At 43.2% G+C, this 22,405-nt stretch overlaps 1 protein-coding gene across 2 annotated transcripts in view; it reads right to left on the bottom strand.

Moving 5' to 3' along the window:
• TBC1D4 (TBC1 domain family member 4) overlaps positions 1 to 22,405 on the bottom strand; it is a 106,338-nt gene that overhangs the window by 21,900 nt on the left and 62,033 nt on the right. The window contains exons 6-11 of one of the 2 annotated variants that reach the window (XM_082221374.1): positions 20,930 to 21,021; positions 20,451 to 20,561; positions 18,760 to 18,882; positions 12,302 to 12,376; positions 10,602 to 10,828; positions 4,827 to 4,976 (exon numbers count right to left, since the gene is read on the bottom strand). In XM_082221374.1, the coding sequence (XP_082077500.1) occupies positions 4,827 to 4,976; positions 10,602 to 10,828; positions 12,302 to 12,376; positions 18,760 to 18,882; positions 20,451 to 20,561; positions 20,930 to 21,021 (778 nt within the window). The remainder of the gene's footprint in view (positions 1 to 4,826; positions 4,977 to 10,601; positions 10,829 to 12,301; positions 12,377 to 18,759; positions 18,883 to 20,450; positions 20,562 to 20,929; positions 21,022 to 22,405) is intronic. The other variant, XM_082221375.1, reaches the window with a different exon arrangement.

Genomic DNA, 22,405 nt, shown 5'->3' with positions numbered 1-22,405 from the left:
ATACATTATAAGTCCAGTGAATGGGTTAGAAAGCATTTTTTTTCCCTCGTGAAGTTGACCAGAACAGCCGCCAATTGTTAAATTCTTAATTCCTGGGCCTTTAAAGAACCGTGTGCTTTAAAGAATCATGACTGAAATATTCTAGAACCTGAAATTCGCAGACAAGAAAGAGCTTCAGGAGATGATTTTGTACAGCATACAAAGCAGTGAAACACCATGACAAAGAATGAAACTGAATAAAAGCAAGTCCCATCATATTAAATGAAAGAAAGATGTCTAGAGACCTTTGCTCTCTTATCTAAGCACTAGCCAAGAATCAAAGAGTATTTTCTGCCAGCACCTCAAAAAGGATCTTTAATGTGCCTCATTTCTAAGCTAAACAGAATATGCAAGTATTTTTTTAACCTCCACTAATGTAACATTACATTAATATTCTACTTAATATTTAAAGCTAACAGTACAAGATCAGTACATAAAAGCAATGCAGATATAATTAAAAGAGTTTGGCTGCTGTGATAGAGTTAAAAATCAGACTGATGTATTCCAGACTAATGAAGAGTGAATACAGTCAAACACAGAATTACAAAGACTGAACTACAAAAGAGGAAGAAACCATAAAAAGAAGACAAACATGGGCTTTCAGAGAAAACCCTCTAAACTCTCTCAAAATGCACTGCCTTATTGTGACGAATCAAAAGTATGTAGACTGCCCTTATTTGACAATCTGAAATATTTTACATACATAGCAAGTGGACGTGAGATAGCTTTTATATAAATAATGCACCAAGAAAGAACTATTTTGACCTCTTTTGTGGCCCCCACACTCATCACTAAAATGTTAATTTCTAAACAGGATAGCCATAGATGCTCCCTACTTTAGTTGTGCAAAAACTGAGCTCAGATCAATGAATGCTGTGCAATATGTCTTCCTGTGGACATTTAATTTTTCTGATCCCAAGTAACCTAGTTTTCCAAGCAGGTAGCAAATGCAAGTCTTCGCTAGGTTTTTTAAAAAATGGTTTCCACCAGAAATGGCAAAATCCCCTAGAGCTTAGCAAGAGCAGTTTCTGGGGGGTACGTAGTACTACCAACTTTTGCTTGTAAAGTGTAACAGCAGCTTTAGAGTGAAGTAAATGCAAGTAAGACTGCCTTCTGAAAGTGAAATGTGTTTATTGTTTCCCTACATTTTAATTAAAAAACGCCCTACATTGAAGCTCCAACCTCGTCCTTTACTTTAGAGATTGCTCTCACAAGCACACACCACAAATAAAAGGACTTCCATTAACCCATACTAAACCCATCTAAGTTTTCATGCACCTTCTTAGAGACAAAACAGGATAAAAGTAACCAAATCAAAACTGCAAAGAAAACCACCTAGTTTCTCACTTTGTATTTTTACTCTTAAGATGCTGATAAGTTATGAAACATTAGAAAGAAATTAGCAAAACACTTAAAACTACCTGGTTGGCCATGAACCCAGTCTCCATTTAGCCAGCTGTGAGATCGTGTGAAGTTTGCCTCTACTTTTGCAAACTTTTACATGAAAAAAAAGGTTCTTTTAGAACGATCTGGTACCAAAACCACACTGTAATTACAAAAGCCCTTTTCTATTCCTTCTTCCAGTTTCATCAGCAGAAGCATTGAGCTTCTCCAAATAAATGCAGGGGATTTCCTAAGCGACAAGAGCAACAAGCTCTAGATTTCTTGGTAGCACAGTTCCACAACCGTCTTTCAAAGATAATTTCCCTTATTTCGTTCACAAATGGAGCATTTTTGAGTTTTAACCCGCAAGCCGTAACTCACCCAAAAGTAAATCTTTAGGGCTGCAGCATATGAAAAATCTGCATTGTCTCTCAGCTTTGCTTTCAGTTCAACTTCTCCTTTCTTTTGAAGGAAAGCAGAAAACTAAAAGGGAAATTCGCGCCTTAGCCTATGTATGTACTCACTGATGTTAGCTGAAAATGAAAACACACCCACCCGATGAATAGAAAAGAGCGGCTGAGATGCTTACGCCTTTAACTAATGTGTCCTAAGGCTGAAAGATTCCTATCAGTTTTAATCCTCTGATGGGTTGACTATGATGTTGCTTATCTCTCTCTGTATTACTCTGAATTACACAAGACCACACATCCAATTTTCCTGGTTGCCCTAAAAGTGCAAGAAGAAAAACCTAAGCCCTAGATGATGATGATAGATAGATAGACAGACAGACAGATAGATTTGCTAATGATGAAATGTCTGAAATATTAAGAAACTCAACAGCTTTACAATTACATATATAACTTGTAAATAAGCTGGCCAGTCAATGAATTGGAGTGCTCATGACTTAAGTCAGTCACTAACGGTTTTTGTGTTTTGTGTATTGTTATTTTTCGATATTTTTTGTGTTGTTGTTGTGTGGAAAATACTAATAAAATTTATATATATATATTTTTAAGTCAGTCACTGACAGTGATAACCTGTTATGCATGGTAGGAGCAATAAGAGGCCATAGAATAACAGAAATGTGGAACTGGAAGGGACCACAAGAGTTATCTAGTCCAACCCCCTGCAATGCAGGAATCTTTTGCTCAACGTGGCACTCGAACCCAGGACCCTAGAGTAGGAGCTTCGTGCTCTGCCGACTAAGCTAGGAAGATGAGGCCAAGATGTTCCTCCCCACAGAAATATTTAGTAAAAAGAGGCCAAGATCAGGATGAGAACGGTAAAAGGTTTCCTCCGCCAGGTAGGTGGATTTTAGCTAATAGTTATAAGATAACACAGATAAAAAGGGAACCTCTTAAAAGCAGGGCTATAGCCAGATTAAAGAAGCCTTAGTCCACTAATTTAGGAGATACAGCTGATCAATTAAATCAGCATATAGTTGCCTACAGTAAACTTTAAAGAAAGACACATGCACGATGTGTGTTATCTTATAAGAGGCATTCCTCACACAGAAAAGAATGCTTTTCTTTTGCCTGTGGCATTTAAGCACTTCCATTAGAAAGGTAGTTTTAATAGTTCTGCTGCCTCCTTCAGCCATGACAGTGCTTTAACTGCTTAAAATCAGAAATAACACTGTTGCTCCTATTAAAATCTGTATCAACCAGAATGCTAACACCTACTTATTGTTTTCAAAGCTCATTGCGGTTTTAAGCTTGCAAAATAAAGAGATCTGAGTAACAGTTTGCTATTGAAGTTGCCACAGCTGAAAAATCTTGAGATGGGCGTTTGGAAGCAAATGACCTTGGCGTGAAAGAGATGCTGGCTCCAGATTTAATCACATTTTAAGTTATAATATGGTTAAATAATAATTTTTGGTTGCATCAGACAAACACTGCCACTCTAATAAGATGGTCTGCAGGGTGACATTTGGGTTTAGCAGGAAAGAAAGACACCGCCCCGTGATATTTCTCAACTACGGTTATCGCTGTTCTTCGCTGAAAATCCTGCTAAGCCAATTAATTCCGTGTGAATCAGTGTGCACCACCAGCCTCCTCGACTCTTTGGGTCCAGGTCCAAAGTTTCTTGCATACTCACAAGCCAGTTTGGCAAAGAACGGTACCCGAGACAGAAGGCCACAGGCTGGGGCCAGTAGACACTCTGCTGTGCCTGTAGACCTCCAGTTAAGTAGAACATTGCTTTGGTTCAGTGAAAATAAAATCCAAACAGAGACATTACAAGTAGGCCAAAGCACAATATCCTCCACATCAGGGTCCGCAGACTGCCTACACTTTCGCGAGCAGCAAAAGTGGTGAAATCACAATTCTGAAGCCATTCAAGTGCATCACCAAAGAGATGTACCACTGTTACTTTTGGATGCTTTCCTCATGCGCTGGGGCTTCACAAAACCTTCATTGCCATGCTCAGAAAGTGGAGGGAAATTCACACTTGCCGTATAGTATGTGTCATTGTGTACTGGAATCTAAACATAGCTGCAGCAGTTGAATCGTACCAGTAACTGGGTGCCTTCAAAATGCAAACATCCAGGTTGGCCAGTGGGAGGTCAGTTCACACAGCCTATAACAACCCTCCCTAATAGCAGGCACTAGCAGCCCAGTGCAAATTATATTCCTCATTTAAAGCATTAAAAACAACAAAAGCATGCCAATGTTAGTCACACACGGGCAGTTTTCACATTGCCCCTGCCATACAGCGCACGATTATGCAGCTAATTAGTATAATACCAACTAATATCATCAACATTGCCATTTTCTCTCTCCTTTTTTTAAAGTCCCTGGGTTATTTTCTTTACATTGATAACTCAGCAGTAAAGGCTGTTTATTTTTAAAAATCTGAGACACTTCAAAGTGTGTAGTGTAAAATGCCCTGCTCATTATCATCTCCTCAAACGAACTTTACAACCGTTCTGTGTGGATGGGGTGCTGAGGATGACAGAAAATCCGTTTTATTCGAGGAATAAACGTGCTTCCACATCCGTCTTGTACTAGACTACACTAGGGAGACATGCAGAGATTGTCCAGAGGAGTAATTTAAAGTCATATACAGATTTATGCAGTTTTTTTTTTTTTAAAAAAAACCCATTTGGGGGAAAACAACAATCAGTATATTTAGAAACCTCATGATTTTTCCCTTACTGGGTTTGGCAATGTTGATCTTTTTTTTTTTTTACATTATTTTGGCATTAGTCAGAAAACAGTGTAGTAGTTATGCAAGATCTCTGTGCTGTAACCCTCAGCAGGCATTTCCAAAGAACGCTCTGTTCACAGGTTTTCACGAAACAAGTGAAGTATCTCACTTAGAAGCGAGTGGCAAAAATTCCTTATCGCAAGCCGGCTGCATAGGAAGTGCAAGCTTGCAGGCCAGGCAGAAACCAGTGTTCTCACCTCTGGGGGAGCTCATTTTCAGACTGAGGAGATGGTTTTCCTGAGCTCTGGTAAAAGCTTTTCAGGAAAGATGGGGCAGAGAAGGAAGAAGGGAGACTCGACGGCGCAGATGATTCACTCTCACTGCGAGCGCGTCGGGCAATTGTCAGCCTGACAGCAGGTGATAAGAAAAAGCGTAGCAAATGAGTTTCAGTACAACATTTTAAAGCGGTCCCACACTCCATACTCACCATGTAAGAGGTTCAGTCAAGACCAGAATTGTAATTGCCATTATTACAGTAACAGTGTGAAAATTTGGTGCACTTTAAGTTTAATGCACCACGAAATTTTGCTGAAGTTGAGTTGGGGGGCATTTAAAGAAACCGAAAAACTGAGTCATGTACTTGGCAGCACAGTCCCTCAACCTGCACATCTAGTCAAGGTAAACCTCCCCCTTTCAGGGATATACAGTGGTACCTTGGGTTACAGACACTTCAGGTTACAGACGCTTCAGGTTACAGACTCCGCTAACCCAAAAATAGTACCTCGGGTTAAGAACTTTGCTTCAGGATGAGAACAGAAATCGTGCTCCGGTGGTGCGGCAGCAGCAGGAGGCCCCATTAGCTAAAGTGGTGCTTCAGGTTAAGAACAGTTTCAGGTCAAGAACAGACCTCCGGAACGAATTAAGTACTGTACCCGAGGTACCACTGTAGGGATGCGGGTGGCGCTGTGGGTTAAACCACAGAGCCTAGGACTTGCCAATCAGAAGTTCGGCGGTTCGAATCCCAGCGACGGGGTGAGCTCCCGTTGCTTGGTCCCTGCTCCCGCCCAGTTCGAAAGCACATCAAAATGCAAGTAGGTAAATAGGTACCGCTCCGGCGGGAAGGTAAATGGTGTTTCCGTGCGCTGCTCTGGTTCGCCAGAAGCGGCTTTGTCATGGCGGTCACATGACCCGGAAGCTGTACGCCGGCTCCCTCGGCCAAAAAGCGAGATGAGCGCCGCAACCCCAGAGTCGGTCATAACTGGACCTAGTGGTCAGGGGTCCCTTTCCCTTTACCTTACCTCTGTACTAGACCCTAAAGGTTCAGCTTTCATTAAAACTTAAGAAGCTGCAAGTCTTGTGACATACTGGGAACTAAGAAAAACCACGCGAGCAGTAATTCCAACAGGAAGGTTAGGCAGCACTGAAGACACAATCCTGATAAAAACACCCCACCACACCTTAACTCGTCCTTCTCCTCCTATAACGTCGCCTAGAATTTACCCATTGCCTGACATTCGGACAAGAAGGAAGTTCTGCTACATGTTACAAGGGGGCAAATGGGAGATGCTGGATGCACGCCTGCCATTTGTGGTGGCAACTGCTTATTCAGTACTTCAGCCTACAGCATCTCAACTATTAACACAAAACGGGAAAGGGAAAGTTGCTCAGTTTTAAGTCGCCTGCCTTGCATACAAAAGGTCGCAGGTCTAACGATCTGCATCTCTAGGCTAAGGCAGCATAAAGGGGCTCCTTATGTCCCTAGGACAATTGCACATTTTTTATTTGCTCTTATTCAAACTTACCGTATTGGCCCGAATATAAGCCACACTCCCCCCCCCCCATCCCAACTGTGAAAAGTTAAAGTGCGGCTTAAAATTCACAACCTTACAAAAACCGGCTTTTACCATATTCCTGCTGAAACAGACATATGGGAAAACGGAACAAAAAAAAAAGTTTTATTGCTGATCTGCAAGTTTGAGACTGTTGTGCAATTAATTCTAATGTCATTCGTCGCTTTCCCCGTATTTTACAGTGCAGTATTGATTTTTTATTTGCATTTACAGTGCTACAGATTTTCTTCTACATTTGTCGTTTACGGGTGTGAGTGTCTGCAGAATTTTAAGGGAGCGGCTTATATTCGGGTATTGTCTTTCCCCCCCTCCCTTCCCCCTTGAATTTTAAAGGTGTGGCTTATGTTCGGGTGTAGCTTATATTCGGGCCAATACGGTACAGTGGTGTCTCGCAAGACGAAAAGAATCCGTTCTGTGATTCTCTTCGTCTAGCGTTTTTTTCGTCTTGCGAAGCAAGCCCATTGACGGATTAACGGATTAGCGCTATTAGCGGCTTTTAGCGGCTTATCTGCTGATCGGATCAGCTGATAAGCGGCTTGGCGGCTTAGAAAAAGGGGGGAGGGGAAAAAACCCGCAGGAACTCGCAAGACATTTTCGTCTTGTGAAGCAAGCCCATAGGAAATTCGTTTTGCAAAGCACCTCCAAAATGGAAAACTCTTTCGTCTAGCGAGTTTTCCGTCTTGCGAGGCATTCGTCTTGTGGGGCACCACTGTAATAGATTCACAGTTACTAGTTTGCTTATGATCAGGCTTCTATCAACTCATATTGACTTACGATTTCCCCTTCTGCAATGTACCTGCAAAGTGCTACGCTGCCACCTTGTTTTCAGGTACAGGCTTGCTTTCAACAAGAAAAACATTTCATCAGAATATTATTTGGAGTGGGCAGAAAGATGCTACGGGGGGGGGGGCGTGGTAGAGAGATACAAAGCATGCACTTATTTTACAGTGATAGATTCCAAAATGATGGAGTCAATCAAAATGAACGTGTTCTAGAGTTGGTGGAAAAACTTAGGTATCGTCAGAATTATTTCAGGCTGTTAGAAGGTGAATCATTACAATCCTCCACCATCAAATATTTCTGGGGCGACCGTTTTTGAGTCTACACACGTGCACAAAAGCAACTTAGGATCAAAGTGTTGAAGAGTTGCTGTTTTGACTAGCAAACTTGCTGAGCAAGCAAAGACAACAGCTCTGCAGCAATGGGCAAAGAAATGTTGTCAGCAAGTCTAACACAATTATTGTTCAAGTTTCCTGTTTCACCGAAGCATCGTAATGATTAGTGTCTGCGGGGGGGGGGGGAGCAACCTAACATGAAATTTATCAGCAAAAGACAAGGTCACTTTGCCGACAAGCTACAAACTGCCAGAAGAGGGTGTTGAGAGGTATCAACTAACCATGGACACAGAAGGGAGGATTAGCAACAGATACTCCTGCTGGCAAGAAGACTTACTACTAGGGACAATTCATTGGAAAGTTTGGAAAGTGGCTACTACACAGAGCTGCTTAACGGGCCAAGATTGATACCAGTCTTTTAGGGATGAAACAACTTGACTGGCTTCAATCACACTGCAATCCATTGTGGATCTGGTCACAAACACTGGATGAAGGGAAGCTCAACTTGGCGATGGTGTTAATTAGCACTAACTGGGAAAAATGGATTACCTATCTCTATAAGAAAGAATCTCAACCGCAAGGGCTGCTGTTACAACTGGTCTGGCTGTGGGACTGACTGTACAATTAGAAATAAATGAATAAATGGCCGTCTCAGTCATTTCAACAGAGAAATACAGTACAAAAAGGCTTGGTACATTAAACACTTGAAAAATGCTTGCTTTCTCTACCCTAGATGTTAGGGGGGGATCTCAGCTAGAGGTGCCCTGAACCCAGCTCATTCTTTGCATGAATCCTCTCATCTCAATTAATTTAAAAAGTGACTTGGAATTAAGACTACATGGTTCAGGGGGGTTTATTTGGAATCCAAGCCTTCATCCTGCCCTCCTAAGAGTTAAAATGGCACCACCATGTATCTCCTCAGCAGGCCTGGCAGAGTGGGTGTCAGTGTTTCCCAACCAGTGTTCCGCGGCACACTAGTGTGCCGTGAGACACCGGCTGGTGTGCCGTGGGAGGGAGGCGGGCGAGTCGGGCGGCGAGAGGCGGCGAGAGGCGGCGAGGATCCGCGTCGAGCCGGGGGCGGCTCCGCGGTGGTGGTGCCGAGCGGCGGGGCAGCGCGCGCAAAAGGGAGGAGCGCGAGACAGCGGAGGAGGAGGAGGCCGGCATGTCTGGGCAGCAGCAGCAACAGCAGCAACTCCTGGCGACGGCTCCTCCTCCGCCCGCTATCGCCGCCACCACCACAACAGCCGCCGCCGCCTCAGCTGCCGCCGTCCCTCAGTCCCTCGCTCTGCTGCCTCCTCCCACCCCGGCAAGGGGAAGGGAAAAAACGTTCACTTTTGTGCGTCCCTCCCGGCGTGACGCTGCGCGCTGACGTCACGGGGCGGGGCTTTAATGGTGGTGTGCCGCGAGATTTTTTTCCGGTAAACAGGTGTGCCGTTGCCCAAAAACGTTTGGGAAACACTGGTGTATTGTGATTCCTTGAAATTGCATGGCCACTGTCTGCAGTGGAGGCTCATGAGGACCGCAATTCACCTCTGCACATTGTTCCATGAAGGTAAGGTGTTCTGCAGTTTCAAGGGGACGTTCTGCTTAGGATTACGAATAAAACCACCTAAATTAACTGAACTTATTATGTTTCTAGTTTTGAAGGCGTTTAAGGAGACTTAAGGTGCAATCCTTTACATGTTCAATGAGACTTACTTCCAAGTACTGGACCACATCTTAAACACTGCAGCTGTTGCATGGGAATTATTCAATATCTGGATGGTGACACTGCCTGCTACTCAAAGTGTACTGAGGCTTTGGCTGTTGTCTTACATGCCTTGGCCACATCCATGTTCAACGGCAGCAATGCACTGTGTGTTGACTGCTCAAAAGCTGCAGCCACTGAAGAAGGCAGTGGCCAGAGAGAATGAAAGGGGGCACCTTTTTTTGCGAACGTGTCACTCAGAAATTATTTAATACTTCCAGCTTGTTTTGAAGCCTGATCCAAAAGTACTGGTAATTTTGTAACTTCCTAAATAGGTTGGGAATGAAGTTAAAGAACCACCTGTTCCCTATTATCCTCCCTTTGTCCCACCATTTTTGGAAGTGCAGTTGTTGGGAATTCCTCTTCCTCCAGTATCAAAAGACTACACTTAGTCTATGTCCTTCTGAGATTAGGTGAGCTATGTCTCTGCTCCCCTCTCCTGGCTGAGAGGTGCCAGAACAGTTCTGTTGCTGATTTTGCTTTTGCATTGCTTAAAATCCTCATTGTTCAATGTTTGCTTCTTCTTACATAATAATATTTTTCCCCAAGATAATTAAAACTATATTTTTTCTACGCTGCTTTGAGAGTTATTTTGGGACAGAAAAGCACCCTCAAAATGTTAGTCTGAAATAAAACCACTGTATTGTAAATCCCTGAATGGTGGAAAGAGAAAGGTATCTATACTGCAACAAAGCACTCTAGAAAAAACTCTAGAAAAAAACAACTCTAGAAAAAAACAAGGCAAACCTTCTTTTAAACAAAACTGTTACTTTACTTTATACAAAGCACTAAAGGCCTTAAAGATTTACATAAATAAAGTCCAGGAATCAGTGGGTCCAGTCGCTTTTGTGCATCTTCCGTTCATTTCAAGAGGTTTGCGCAGAAGAGTGAGCCACATCCAAAAAGCAGCTCTTTATATACCCATATTTGTATTGGCTGGCTATAGCTGCTTTCTGATTTATAAAATGTTGACCATCATCATTACAAGCACCTAACTGCTTCAGATATTTTACAGCTGTCGAATGCAAGTGTTTTTATTAACAACAACAACAACAACAACAACTCAATCTCTATTTGTAGGATGCAAAGCCCTACACAGGAAGAAGTCTCACTAAACTTAGTGGAACTTACTGTTGAGTAAAATATACTGAAGATCATGCTGTAAACTGTTACTCTCCGGTTGCCTGAGATAGAATGAAAAACCCAGGCAACTATTCCAAGATTCTTACCCTTGTTCCATCAAAAAATAATAATGGGGAAATAAAAGATATTCAGACAAGCCTACAAGATTCCTATGCAACAGCTTGGCTCAAAACTCACCTGCTATGCTCCACAGAGTTCTGTCTCAGAAGAGGAGACTTGACACTTTGAGACCTTCCGTCTTGGAAAGTAATCCTCTTTTTGGCGCTGGACGGTGGGTGGCTAAAGGTATGAGCTCGTCTCCTGAACTGGGGAGAATCGGAATCCTCTTCGGGGAACGGCTGCCAAGCAGAGGATATGGGAGAAGCCGGGGGTGTCGTGGAAGGAGATTCCCCCGAAGAGCATTCCTGGAAGAAGTCAGCCACAGTCAGGAATCGCCCCTTTTACACCCTATAACTACGCAGTGAATGTCAGAGTAATCCCTGCAAGTTAACAGGAGAGGAGATGAAACTGAGCCTCCTCCTCCTGGGCGGAAAAAAAATGAAAGCAAACCCATTGTATGCTAATTAGAAACTATGCCAAACATCCTTTGCCCCTGGAATTGCCATGACCTCTCGCGAACAATACCGCAAAAAAGAATCCGAATACTTTACTGGCACTGCTACTACATTTTCAAGCCCGGGTTCCAATCAAAACTGGCTTCTTTTCTCGGCCTATCATGTACAGATTTCCTGTCCTGTCAGAGCTCTTTCCTGGAAGAGGGATCTGCTAATAAAAAGCTGCATTAAGAGCAACAGGAAAATTAGAAGTCAAAAGAACCGCTCTGTTTCCACATCTCTCGGAGGAGAAATAATAATAATAATGTGTGTGTGTGTGGAATTGCTATGTAAAACAGGAAATCAATGGAAAGTGTACGACGAGCTGTTTACACATGCTGCACGGGCAGGCTAACGGCAAAGGATGACAGATTTAAAATGTCATTGTTTAAGAGACATGTATCAACTGGGATAAACAAGGGCTTTCAGGGTTTTTTCTGCTTTACATGCTTACTTCCCCTAAGTAGTTTTCATTCCAATTGGCAATGAATTATTCTATTTACACTCATAGGATTTTAGAATCGATGGAAAGGATCTTGAGAGTCATCTAATCTAACGCCCAGCAATACAGGAATATGCAGCTGGCCCATATGGGGCTTGAACCCACAACCGTGGCGTTATCGGCACCATGCGCTAACCAACTCAGCTAACTAAAGATCCTCTTCCACTAGTGGTGTGGAACCTGAGGCCCAGAGGCCAAACGGAGCCCTCTCTCCAGGACACCCCCTCCACTGGCCTTGCATTTCAAGCCCAAATATTTTTGCCCCATGGAAGGTGGCCAGTTCCCCACCTCTGCCCCCTAGAGAATGACCTGATTCAGACTTCTGTTTTACTTGTGTTTACAAAGCTTAAAAACTCAGCCTTTCCTAATATGTATCTGCAGTTGGCACCCATTGTTTTTGACTAATGAATTTATGAAATGGAATGTTTTTCATCAAGAAATAAAATATCTGCCTTGCATCACTGCTCCTTGTTTCCCCCCCAAGCCATCGAATGTCTAACTCTTCCAATTTACACCTTCTTCCCTGCTGGGCTGCCAGGCAGTGACTCTAACCAGCCATAAGCTTACAAGGTAAGGGGCAGTTTTCAAGCACTATTAGGCTACTTATTGTTCTGTTTTGCCTGTAAAAGTAAATAGTCAGCAAACCATAATCAGCTATTTTATCAGAAAGTGAACTTCTCGCAAGTTTTGTTTTTTTTAAGGAAATCCCAAATAAACTCCTATATCCAGCATAATTTTGCACTTCATTCCCCACCCCCACGCACGCAAAGCCCGTTACTTACTTTGTCAGAAGTAAGGTTGTTGCACCTTTCAAAGCTGTCCATGCTCCCCAACCGGCCGCGCATTCGGTTAGCTCCCTACGGAATAACAACAAAGAATCCCACCTGTTAAGATCCCATTCCCCACTCTCTGCAATTCACAAACAGCAGCTTACTTTCAGCTACAAGGGAGCCAGGAAAACAATTCACAAAAGGATTTCGCCTGGAGCGTTAACGGCTCAGCGACAGCCTGCAGAGGCCAGAAGCAGCCTGTGGGAATTTGGGAATTTTCCCATTTTGTAGTTCCTTTGGGGAAGCTGGCAAGGATAGCACAGAGTGCTTGAATGTGCTGTGGTGCTTGAATGTGCTTCTAGCACTATCGGTACCAATATAGCTGTCAAGTGCTGAAAGGCAAGCCATTTAATTCCATGCTGAAGAAATATCCTTGATAAAGAAATCCAAGTTGGAACGTGCTGTGAACCAACCCCAAATTGGCACACTTACTTGAAAACTGAAATCCTGTGCAACTTACACGTGCTCTAGCGCATTCATGTGTCAAAAAAGGATACAGTCTGGAATCCTCTGATCCCATAAGCAGAAATCTGTTCATGGGATTCTCCCACTAGAGAACAGATAGGAAGGCAATTTTCATTGACTCCCCCTTTCCTGTCACTAAACCCCTGAAATTCTATGTCACAGGGTTAGGGAGCCATCCATCCAGTGTCCGAAATTAGCTAGGCGCCAGGCGCATTTTGCACCTGACTTTTAACCACTTGCACCAGGATGGTATCTCCACCACCTGGGGATCATTGGATCTGGACTGTTTTCACACACAAATACCCCATCTTATAGAATTCTATCAGTTATATTTTATCTGTACAATCGGAATGAATTTCAGGAACCAAAATGCTTTTTCTGTGCAGCCTGAGCAACAGCAGTCACCATTAAGAAAAAGAGGTTGGAAATAGCGTGTGTGTGTGTGTGTGTGTGTGTGTGGACTGTCCCTGGATCAAGTGACTTTTCTTCTTTAAGTTCTCAGAACTCAAGGTTGTAATCTGCACTTCCCAGATCTTTAAATGAGAATTAATCACAATCAAGCCCATCATTTGAAAGCTAAGACTTCAGAGCTGCTTTGCCCCCAAATGGCAAGCAGACATTCCATTTTGGCAACTGCAACCCTGGCTTAAGGAGGTGTGGAGGGCTCCCTGGTCCTGAATGGGGTAACTGTGCCCCTGAAGGACCAGGTGTGCAGCCTGAGAGTCATTTTGGACTCACAGCTGTCCATGGAGGCGCAGGTCAATTCTGTGTCCAGGGCAGCTGTTTATCAGTTCCATCTGGTACGCAGGCTGAGACCCTACCTGCCTACAGACTGTCTCACTAGAGTGGTGCATGATCTAGTTATCGCTCACTTGGACTACTGCAATGCGCTTTATGTGGGGCTACCTTTGAAGGTGACCCGGAAACTACAACTAATCCAGAATGCGGCAGCTAGACTGGTGACTGGGAGCAGCCGCCGGGACCATATAACACCGGTCTTGAAAGACCTACATTGGCTCCCAGTACGTTTCCGAGCACAATTCAAAGTGTTGGTGCTGACCTTTAAAGCCCTAAACAGCCTCAGCCCAGTATACCTGAAGGAGCGTCTCCACCATCGTTGTTCTGCCCGGACACTGAGGTCCAGCGCCGAGGGCCTTCTGGCGGTTCCCTCACTGCGAGAAGCCAAGTTACAGGGAACCAGGCAGAGGGCCTTCTCGATAGTGGCCCCCGCCCTGTGGAATGCCCTCCCACCAGATGTCAAAGACAAAAACAACTATCAGACTTTTAGAAGACATCTGAAGGCAGCCCTGTTTAGGGAAGCTTTTAATGTTTAACAGACCATTGTATTTTAATATTTGTTGGAAGCCACCCAGAGTGGTGGCTTATTTTTTATTATTTTATATATATATATATATATATAAAATCTAAGAAAAAAAATCTACGAAAAAAAATCTACGAAAGCAAATATATATATATATATATATATATATATATATATATATATATATATATATATATATATATTTGCTTTCGTAGATTTTCACGGGTACAGGAATGCAGGTTTTGGTGTCTTCGGGTGTCTTCCCGTGTAAGAGTCGGGGTGTCTGTGCGACGTTTCGACGAGGTCTCACTCGTCATCTTCAGGCTGGTGCTTTCGGCTTCTTGTTACTGGAACAGAGCAGAATCTGGTGTTTGAGTTCCTATAAATACTGTTGAGGGGTGTGGTGTATAGCCTCCAACGTTCTGGGCAGAGAGGAAGTTCCTAGATTAGTGTGCCTTTTCTTCTTTTGTTCCTTAATTACTTGAGGGATATCTTGAGTGATTTCATGAGTGATATTCTGAATACCACTGGGTGGGTCATTAAGTGTAGATTAGTTGCTAAAGCTTTCGTGTCTTGACCTCTTGAGCTTGTGAAGAGTTTTTCTGAGAAGATGGCTGTGCTGCATTTAGTTGTGCTCTGGCTTGGCTTCGTGTATAGGGGCGAGCTGTGGTTTTGTGCCTTGTGCCAGCCAGATCTGTGTAGGGATTGCAGGGGGGTGCAGCATCCGGAGGTGCCACTATAGTTTGGCTACTGGATGGAGTCTGTAATATGTCTGTGGAGAGGGTCTGGGTTTGGGTCTGGTGTGGTTGATTGGTGACGGCGTTCTGTGTGCCTCTGGTTCTGGTGTCGGTTTTTGTGGGGAGGGCTAATTTCCAGATGTCTGGCAGATTCCAAATTGCTCTTTAACAAATTGCTCTCCAAATTCCAGATTCTTTTGCAGATTCCAAATTGCTCTTTAACATGGAACATCACCACAAGAGAATAATCATGGAAGCCATCGAGATAGAGAAACACCCTCACAACATGAACAAGCGTGACGACACGTCCCGCCTGCCAGACATCTGGAAATTAGCCCTCCCCACAAAAACCGACACCAGAACCAGAGGCACACAGAACGCCGTCACCAATCAACCACACCAGACCCAAACCCAGACCCTCTCCACAGACATATTACAGACTCCATCCAGTAGCCAAACTATAGTGGCACCTCCGGATGCTGCACCCCCCTGCAATCCCTACACAGATCTGGCTGGCACAAGGCACAAAACCACAGCTCGCCCCTATACACGAAGCCAAGCCAGAACACAACTAAATGCAGCACAGCCATCTTCTCAGAAAAACTCTTCACAAGCTCAAGAGGTCAAGACACAAAAGCTTTAGCAACTAATCTACACTTAATGACCCACCCAGTGGTATTCAGAATATCACTCATGAAATCACTCAAGATATCCCTCAAGTAATTAAGGAACAAAAGAAGAAGAGGCACACTAATCTAGGAACTTCCTCTCTGCCCAGAACGTTGGAGGCTATACACCACACCCCTCAACAGTATTTATAGGAACTCAAACACCAGATTCTGCTCTGTTCCAGTAACAAGAAGCCGAAAGCACCAGCCTGAAGATGACGAGTGAGACCTCGTCGAAACGTCGCACAGACACCCCGACTCTTACACGGGAAGACACCCGAAGACACCAAAACATATATATATATATATATTATTATTATTTATTTGGTGCCTAGTTAATAGATCTGAGTTTCTAACACTACACCCAGAACAGCATAGAAGGTGCGGTAAGGGTACTTAATGAAACTGCCTTCTCTCTTTTTGCCAGCGGGATCCTGTTGCTTCAAAAGCCCTTCTGTGAATAGGAGTGAAGCACAGGATCCAAGCCACGGGGCTTAGTACAGAGGGCTGCTTCAACTTCAGTAGGCAATCAGAAACATCTAGGTAGGAATGGTAGGAACGTCTGGGACACATGCAAATCCCACCCTCCACAGCCATGTTTGCGAACTTGGATGCCATTGTGCTTTCATCCCAAAATTGAGTTTCATGGTCAGACTTATCAGAAGTGACCCTTAACGATGACACCTCCATTTGTCATTAACCTTGCAAGGTAACTGAGCATTGGTGCTATACCTACTAAGGCCTGTTGAACAGAACTCTTTTTAAGTGAAGAAAATATTTATCTGGCAGCAAAACAGCAGGAGATATAAATGAAATTCTTAAGAGGCTCAGGATTTTGCTTCAGGAAAGCATCAAGATTTCCTTTCAATGTTCAAAAAAATGTGCTGACTGTTCATAAGCTACCCTAAACAGAGTATGGCATGCTTTGAAGACAAGAGAAATATGCTATACTTATGAAACCTGGAGTTTAATAGGTTGTATTTATTCAGTCAACTGGAAACAATTTTTGCCAGACAACCCCTTCCCTCTCGTATCTCAGCACTTGAGATATGAGCTTGCAACTGTGGAAGCCTCAACTTTTGTTTATTTTTGAAACTAAATACATTTCGGGTGTCTCATTGCATGGTAGCTTTGTCTGTTGTTCATCTTCTACCACTTTTAATCTCTTCACAAAATGGCACTTCTGCAAACCTATTTGCTGCCCAGGGCCATATATTGTCTATTAAACAACAAATCTAGCATCCTGGGCAGACAAAGTTTCCAATATTATATTGGGGAAGATACCAGTTTAGGAGTAAAATTCTAAAATTCAGGGTCAACCTTGCCTTTCGGTTTGGATTCCTTGCTATATTTACTGAACTGCAACATATATGCTTGCCATCAATCAACCAAAAGTTCCAGTTTGAGTGAGATTGCCCTTCGCCAATCAAAATGCACCCCCAATTTTTGTTCTTGAGGTTTCCTCATGTTTGTTGCTTTTGATGCCATGCTATCTTCTCCCAAGGTGCCTAATTAAGTAAGCAAGAGAGGGAATCTGGATGCAAGCCTCTAAGACTATGTGACCCATCAGCAACCACGTTTGGAAGCAACGGAATTCCAGAAGGCACTGTGCCGAGTTAATTTTAACTTTCAAATCCGACCTACATACAAAGTGATTTACCGTCCAAGCTACTCATGTTAAAATATGCAGCTTCAAGCCATGCATTATACAACCTATGCCACTAAACCTCCTAAAAATTATTAATACCTATTCGATAATAATATCAAAACATGCAGATGTTAAATGACACACTCAATACGTGCTCTATGACTGCCTTGTGCTGATCTAGAAGATGCAGTTAAAGCAGAGCGCTGCCTCTGTATAATTAAATTAATTAGAGCATGGTGATGACTGCTGACAGGAGTGAGCCCTTGTATGCACAGAATAAAGGTAAAGGTAAAGGTACCCTGTGTTAGGTCCAGTCGCGGACGACTCTGGGGTTGCGGTGCTCATCTCGCTTTACTGGCTGAGGGAGCCGGCGTACAGCTTCCGGGTCATGTGGCCAGCATGACTAAGCTGCTTCTGGCGAACCAGAGCAGCGCACGGAAACGCTGTTTACCTTCCCGCCAGAGTGGTACCTATTTATCTACTTGCAATTTGACGTGCTTTTGAACTGCTAGGTTGGCAGGAGCAGGGACCGAGCAACGGGAGCTCACCCTGTTGTGGGGAATCGAACCGCCAACCTTCTGATCGGCAAGCCCTAGGCTCTGTGGTTTAGACCACAGTGCCAGCCACATCCCTTGGCATAGAACACCCATGTTCAATTGGCTACCAGGCCAAGTTCAAGGCCCAGTTAGTATTTAAAGTTAGTATTTAAAGCCATTAACAACTTTGGACCAGTGTACCTATGAGATTGCCTTACCCCTTATGTGCCCTACTCGATCGCTTCGATGTGCAGAATTAACAGTGCTACAAGTGCCCCATAACACCCATTCCACATTTGTTAGAACCCAATCCTTTAGATATCAGGCAGGTGGATTCACTGAACTCTTTTCTGAATCCACTAAAAACATTCTTATTTAGTCAAGTCGAATCTCTAGTGACTTCCGGTTAAGATGGCGTCAGCTCAGAAAGTTGGCTCCGGAGCTCTGCAGATCACATGATTTTAAACCAAGTTTTAATTGGTATTAACTTTTGTGAAGCTAATTATTTTATCAACCTTTTTATAACTTGGAAGTTTAGTCAAGTCTACCCAGATGCTTAGAAAAGCTGGTGTGAATTTTAATCTGTTTTAGCATTTAAACTTATTGCAAGTTTTAATGTATTGTAAAAAATAAAAATCTGGTTTATTGGTTTTATCTTTTTGTAAATCACTTTTTTAAAAAACAAACAAACTACGAAGTAATATATAAATTTTGTGATATAAATAAATAGAGAAGCATATTCCTGTAGGGCACAATACATTCACAACAGGCAAAATACCAGCACCCCCAACAGACCACCATTTGCCATACTGAAATTAATTCTTATTTCTGTAGTAGTTGTTGCAAAGACAACTTAATGAACTTAATTGATCTGTACAATTCAACACAAATTTCAGTTTTCAAGAGAGGGATGCAAAAAAGAATAGGCCCAAATAGGTAGAATTTGTCAAGGAAGAATCTAATCAAATATCCAAAAGGTTACAATGATCTTATGGACAATTACATCCCAGGAGTCCTCGCTCCTGAGCAACTTACCCTTGAGAAAATGTTTTCTAGAGAGCTGGTCAAAGATTTCTTGGCCTTGTTTTTCAGAATGTCAAGTTTGAATCTGCCACCACTAGCTGCGTTCTCTGGAACTGTGGTGTTGGAGGCATTCTGCTGAGACAAAAAGGCAAGCTTTGTCATCAATGTTGCCTACAGAAGACAACGCAAATGTACCCCTGCCAAACTGACCCACAGATATACAAAGTGCAAAACAGAAAAAAGTGCACTTATCTCATGTTGCCTTTTAAAATTTGCAGGGTGTCGTTGCATTAAGTTTTTCTACATGCTACATTTTGGCTTTTAGTGCAACGTAAGGAAACGCGGGTAGGGACACAGGTGGTGCTGTGGTCTAAACCACAGAGCCTAGTACTTGCCGATGAGAAGGTCAGTGGTTCGAATCCCTGCAGCGGGGTGAGCTCCCGTTGCTCGGTCTCTGCTCCTGCCCACCTAGCAGTTCGAAAGCACGTCTAAGTGCAAGTAGATAAATAGGTACCGCTCCGGTGGGAAGGTAAACGGCGTTTCCATGCGCTGCTCTGGTTCGCCAGAAGCGGCTTAGTCATGATGGCCACATGACCCGGAAGCTGTACGTCAGCTCCCTCAGCCAGTAAAGTGAGATGAGCGCCGCAACCCCAGAGTCGTCCGTGACTGGACCTAATGGTCAGGGGTCCCTTTACCTTTAAGGAAACCAGGTCAAACTAGATACAACACCAGGGGTGCAAAATTCGTCGCTGATTTCTTGATGTTGTTGCTATAAACAATTTGGATTGTGGCTGGGCCACAGGGGAGTAGTGACTCTTTTTTTGTGTACTTCAGCCCCAAAGCAAAAGGTCCCATTCATTGGCCATTCATTCGCCAAAAGCAAAGCCAGGGTTTCAGATTCCAGGAAGTCTCCATGCATGAATATGAAGGCTCATGCTCCCTTGCTATAGGCGTTCACATTAAAAACATTTTTTTGGGAAGCTGTAGGTGGGACTTCTGTCAACACAGGAGCAAAGAATACTGAATAGGGCTTAAACTCAGGCTTCCTCAACCTCAGCCCTCCAGATGTTTTTGGCCTACAACTCCCATGATCCCTAGCTAGCAGGACCAGTGGTCAGGGATGATGGGAACTGTAGTCTCAAAACATCTAGAGGATCAAGGTTGAGGAAGCCTGGTTTAACTGCTCTGCCATAGTTAACTTTTGCTGGGTTTTATAGCCAAGTTTTGTTTCATAGTAGTTTTTAACTTAACTGCTGCCTTAACAATATTTCAATCAAGAGGCGGTTTATCATTAAAGGAAGCTATTCTTTTAATGCTCAAGATGGTCGCTCAATAATTTCTACACTATGGTACTTATCATTCACCGTCTTCCTTATTCTGAAAACGAAATCAACTTGCAAGTCCCACCCCAAGGCTAGAGTTTCCTACCTCTCTCACAAGGCTAGAGCTTAGGGTCACCCAATGAAACTGATTGGCACAACACATAATTGCCCTTTGGAAACCACTGCCACCAAGTGCCATAGTTGACTAGCCTGACCATACATTAACTCAGAGGGATTTCACTGGGACTAAGCTAAATGTATGCTCAGGTGTATGATGCAGCCCCAGAGAAGGTATTAAGATGGTGATGGGAAGCACTTGGGTTCATATTCTAAGATGTCTTCCGCCATCACTAAACAACAAAACAGGATAAAGAGCCTTACCGTTGGGCCCTCTCCAATATGCACGTGAGCCTTTTGTTTAGCTTCACACAGTTGTCGCAAGTGTAAGATCACCAGCTCATTGTCTTCCTGGTCAGTAACGGGCTTCATTTTCTGTTAGGTGGGAAATAAGCAATATATTTTTGGAAATTTGATATCTGCAATTCTGGTTCAACTTGATTTTCATAAAACAATAGAAAATTCATTCTTCTAGAAATAAAGTATCAAAATAAATTCATTTCATCACTGAATAATAATAATAATAATAATAATAATAATAATAATAATAATAATAATGTTTATACCCTGTCCATCTGACTGGGTTTTCCCAGTCATTCAGGGTGGCTTACAGCAGTTTAACAAGCCTTTGGAGTACAGTATACATTTGTGAATGTACTTTTGATTCTTGGCGTCTCTGAGCTAACAACTTGATCCTGTAGTCCCGTCCCAGAGAATGAATGCCAACCGGTTCGGTTTATTACCTGCACACGCTCAAAGATGTCAGCTTGCTCATTGTCACTGAGAGAGGACAGATGTTTCTGAATCACAAGTTTAGCTCTTGGTGGATAAAGACCTTAAAAAACAACAGAGAGGCAGGCAGACATTGATCAGGTAAGTTATATTTATTTGACAAACCATCTCACCATACTTGTTGTAGAACATTAACACTGAATAATGTGCAGTATATTAAGTCATGATAATATCAAGAAAACCCAGATTTTATGCTAAAAACAAAAGTTTCTGGTCCACAACTTTTACAAATTCAGTCTTATTACATTCTTAATTTAAGGGGAGTCTCAAACAAGCAAGCGGGTAAAGAGAACTACCATCAGTGATGTGATTATGTGGTTTTAGGCACTAGACTTGATGATCTTATGGAGGCCCTCTTTTTCAGATGCAAGAGAAGATGGCCTCTGCCACGTGTCAAGTGAAATCCATCTTCTCAGATGCACTGCTTTGCCTCAGAGGATTCGAGAGGGAGTTGATATGACACCAGGGACATATTAGGATGACAGCCAGAATTGCCTCCTTCATACGAGCACCGTGTGATTTCTGTCTGTGTGCCACATTTTAATAAAGATTTTGTTTGAGAAACGTTTTCTCGGCTGCTCCGAGAGCCTCTTGGCTTTCCCCTTCACTGGTACCCAATATTTAACAAAATTTAACAAGCATACCACCAGGTCTGGTACCTACTTTCACCTGGAATGCCTCTATCGACTGAAGCACAGTCTTCCAAGATATAGCAGTTCTTTTTTTAAATAAATAAATACCCACCCACCACATGTGACAGAAATCTTCTTTAAGCTGTTGGCGTAGCTAAATCAATGCAAAGTTGTTGTTGTTTTGCATGCATTTTTCTTGCTTAAGGGCAGAATCGTAACTCAGCAGTGGGGTTTCCCCTCCTCTTCTCTCTTAAGGCCAAGGAAGGACGTATCCCTTTCAAAACCCGGGCGTCCCGCAGGATTTCAGTTTGAGCGTTCAATCAGTCAGTCATTCTCGAGAGAGGTGATTATAGGTCCTACATACACTCTTCCAGAACCTGCCAACCTGCTCCCCGCCCCAGACAAAGCTCTTTCTTTTCTTGAAGAAAGCATCAGCTTCAGTCACGGGCTGCACTTGAACAGACTTGGCACACTTCTCTGCCCACCAGAGGGAGCTGACAACTAAATATGTCCTTCTGCTATAAACACATGCCAGCATAGAAGAAAGTAAGCTTTATTTTGGGCTGTGGGGAGGGGGGAGTACCATGTGGGTAGCCTTGTCATGCTGTCAGTACAGTGACTAGCTTCCAACGGCCTCCATTTTGAATAAGGTTTCCCTATCGCGTTCTTAAAATGCGTGAGTCATCCTTTTGATGGAAATTGTTGCCCAGGATGAGTTAAGGCTCATTTAGACTTCCTTTTGCTCTGCATTTTCCAGGCACAGGGTCCATGTTGTGCTTCCCACGGGAAAACCCG

This window comes from Podarcis vaucheri (genome assembly GCF_965113315.1).
Source record: "Podarcis vaucheri genome assembly, chromosome: 4".
NCBI lineage: Eukaryota > Metazoa > Chordata > Lepidosauria > Squamata > Lacertidae > Podarcis > Podarcis vaucheri.
Note: the sequence above shows the minus strand (reverse complement) of the source record. Positions and strands in the feature narration are given on the sequence as shown.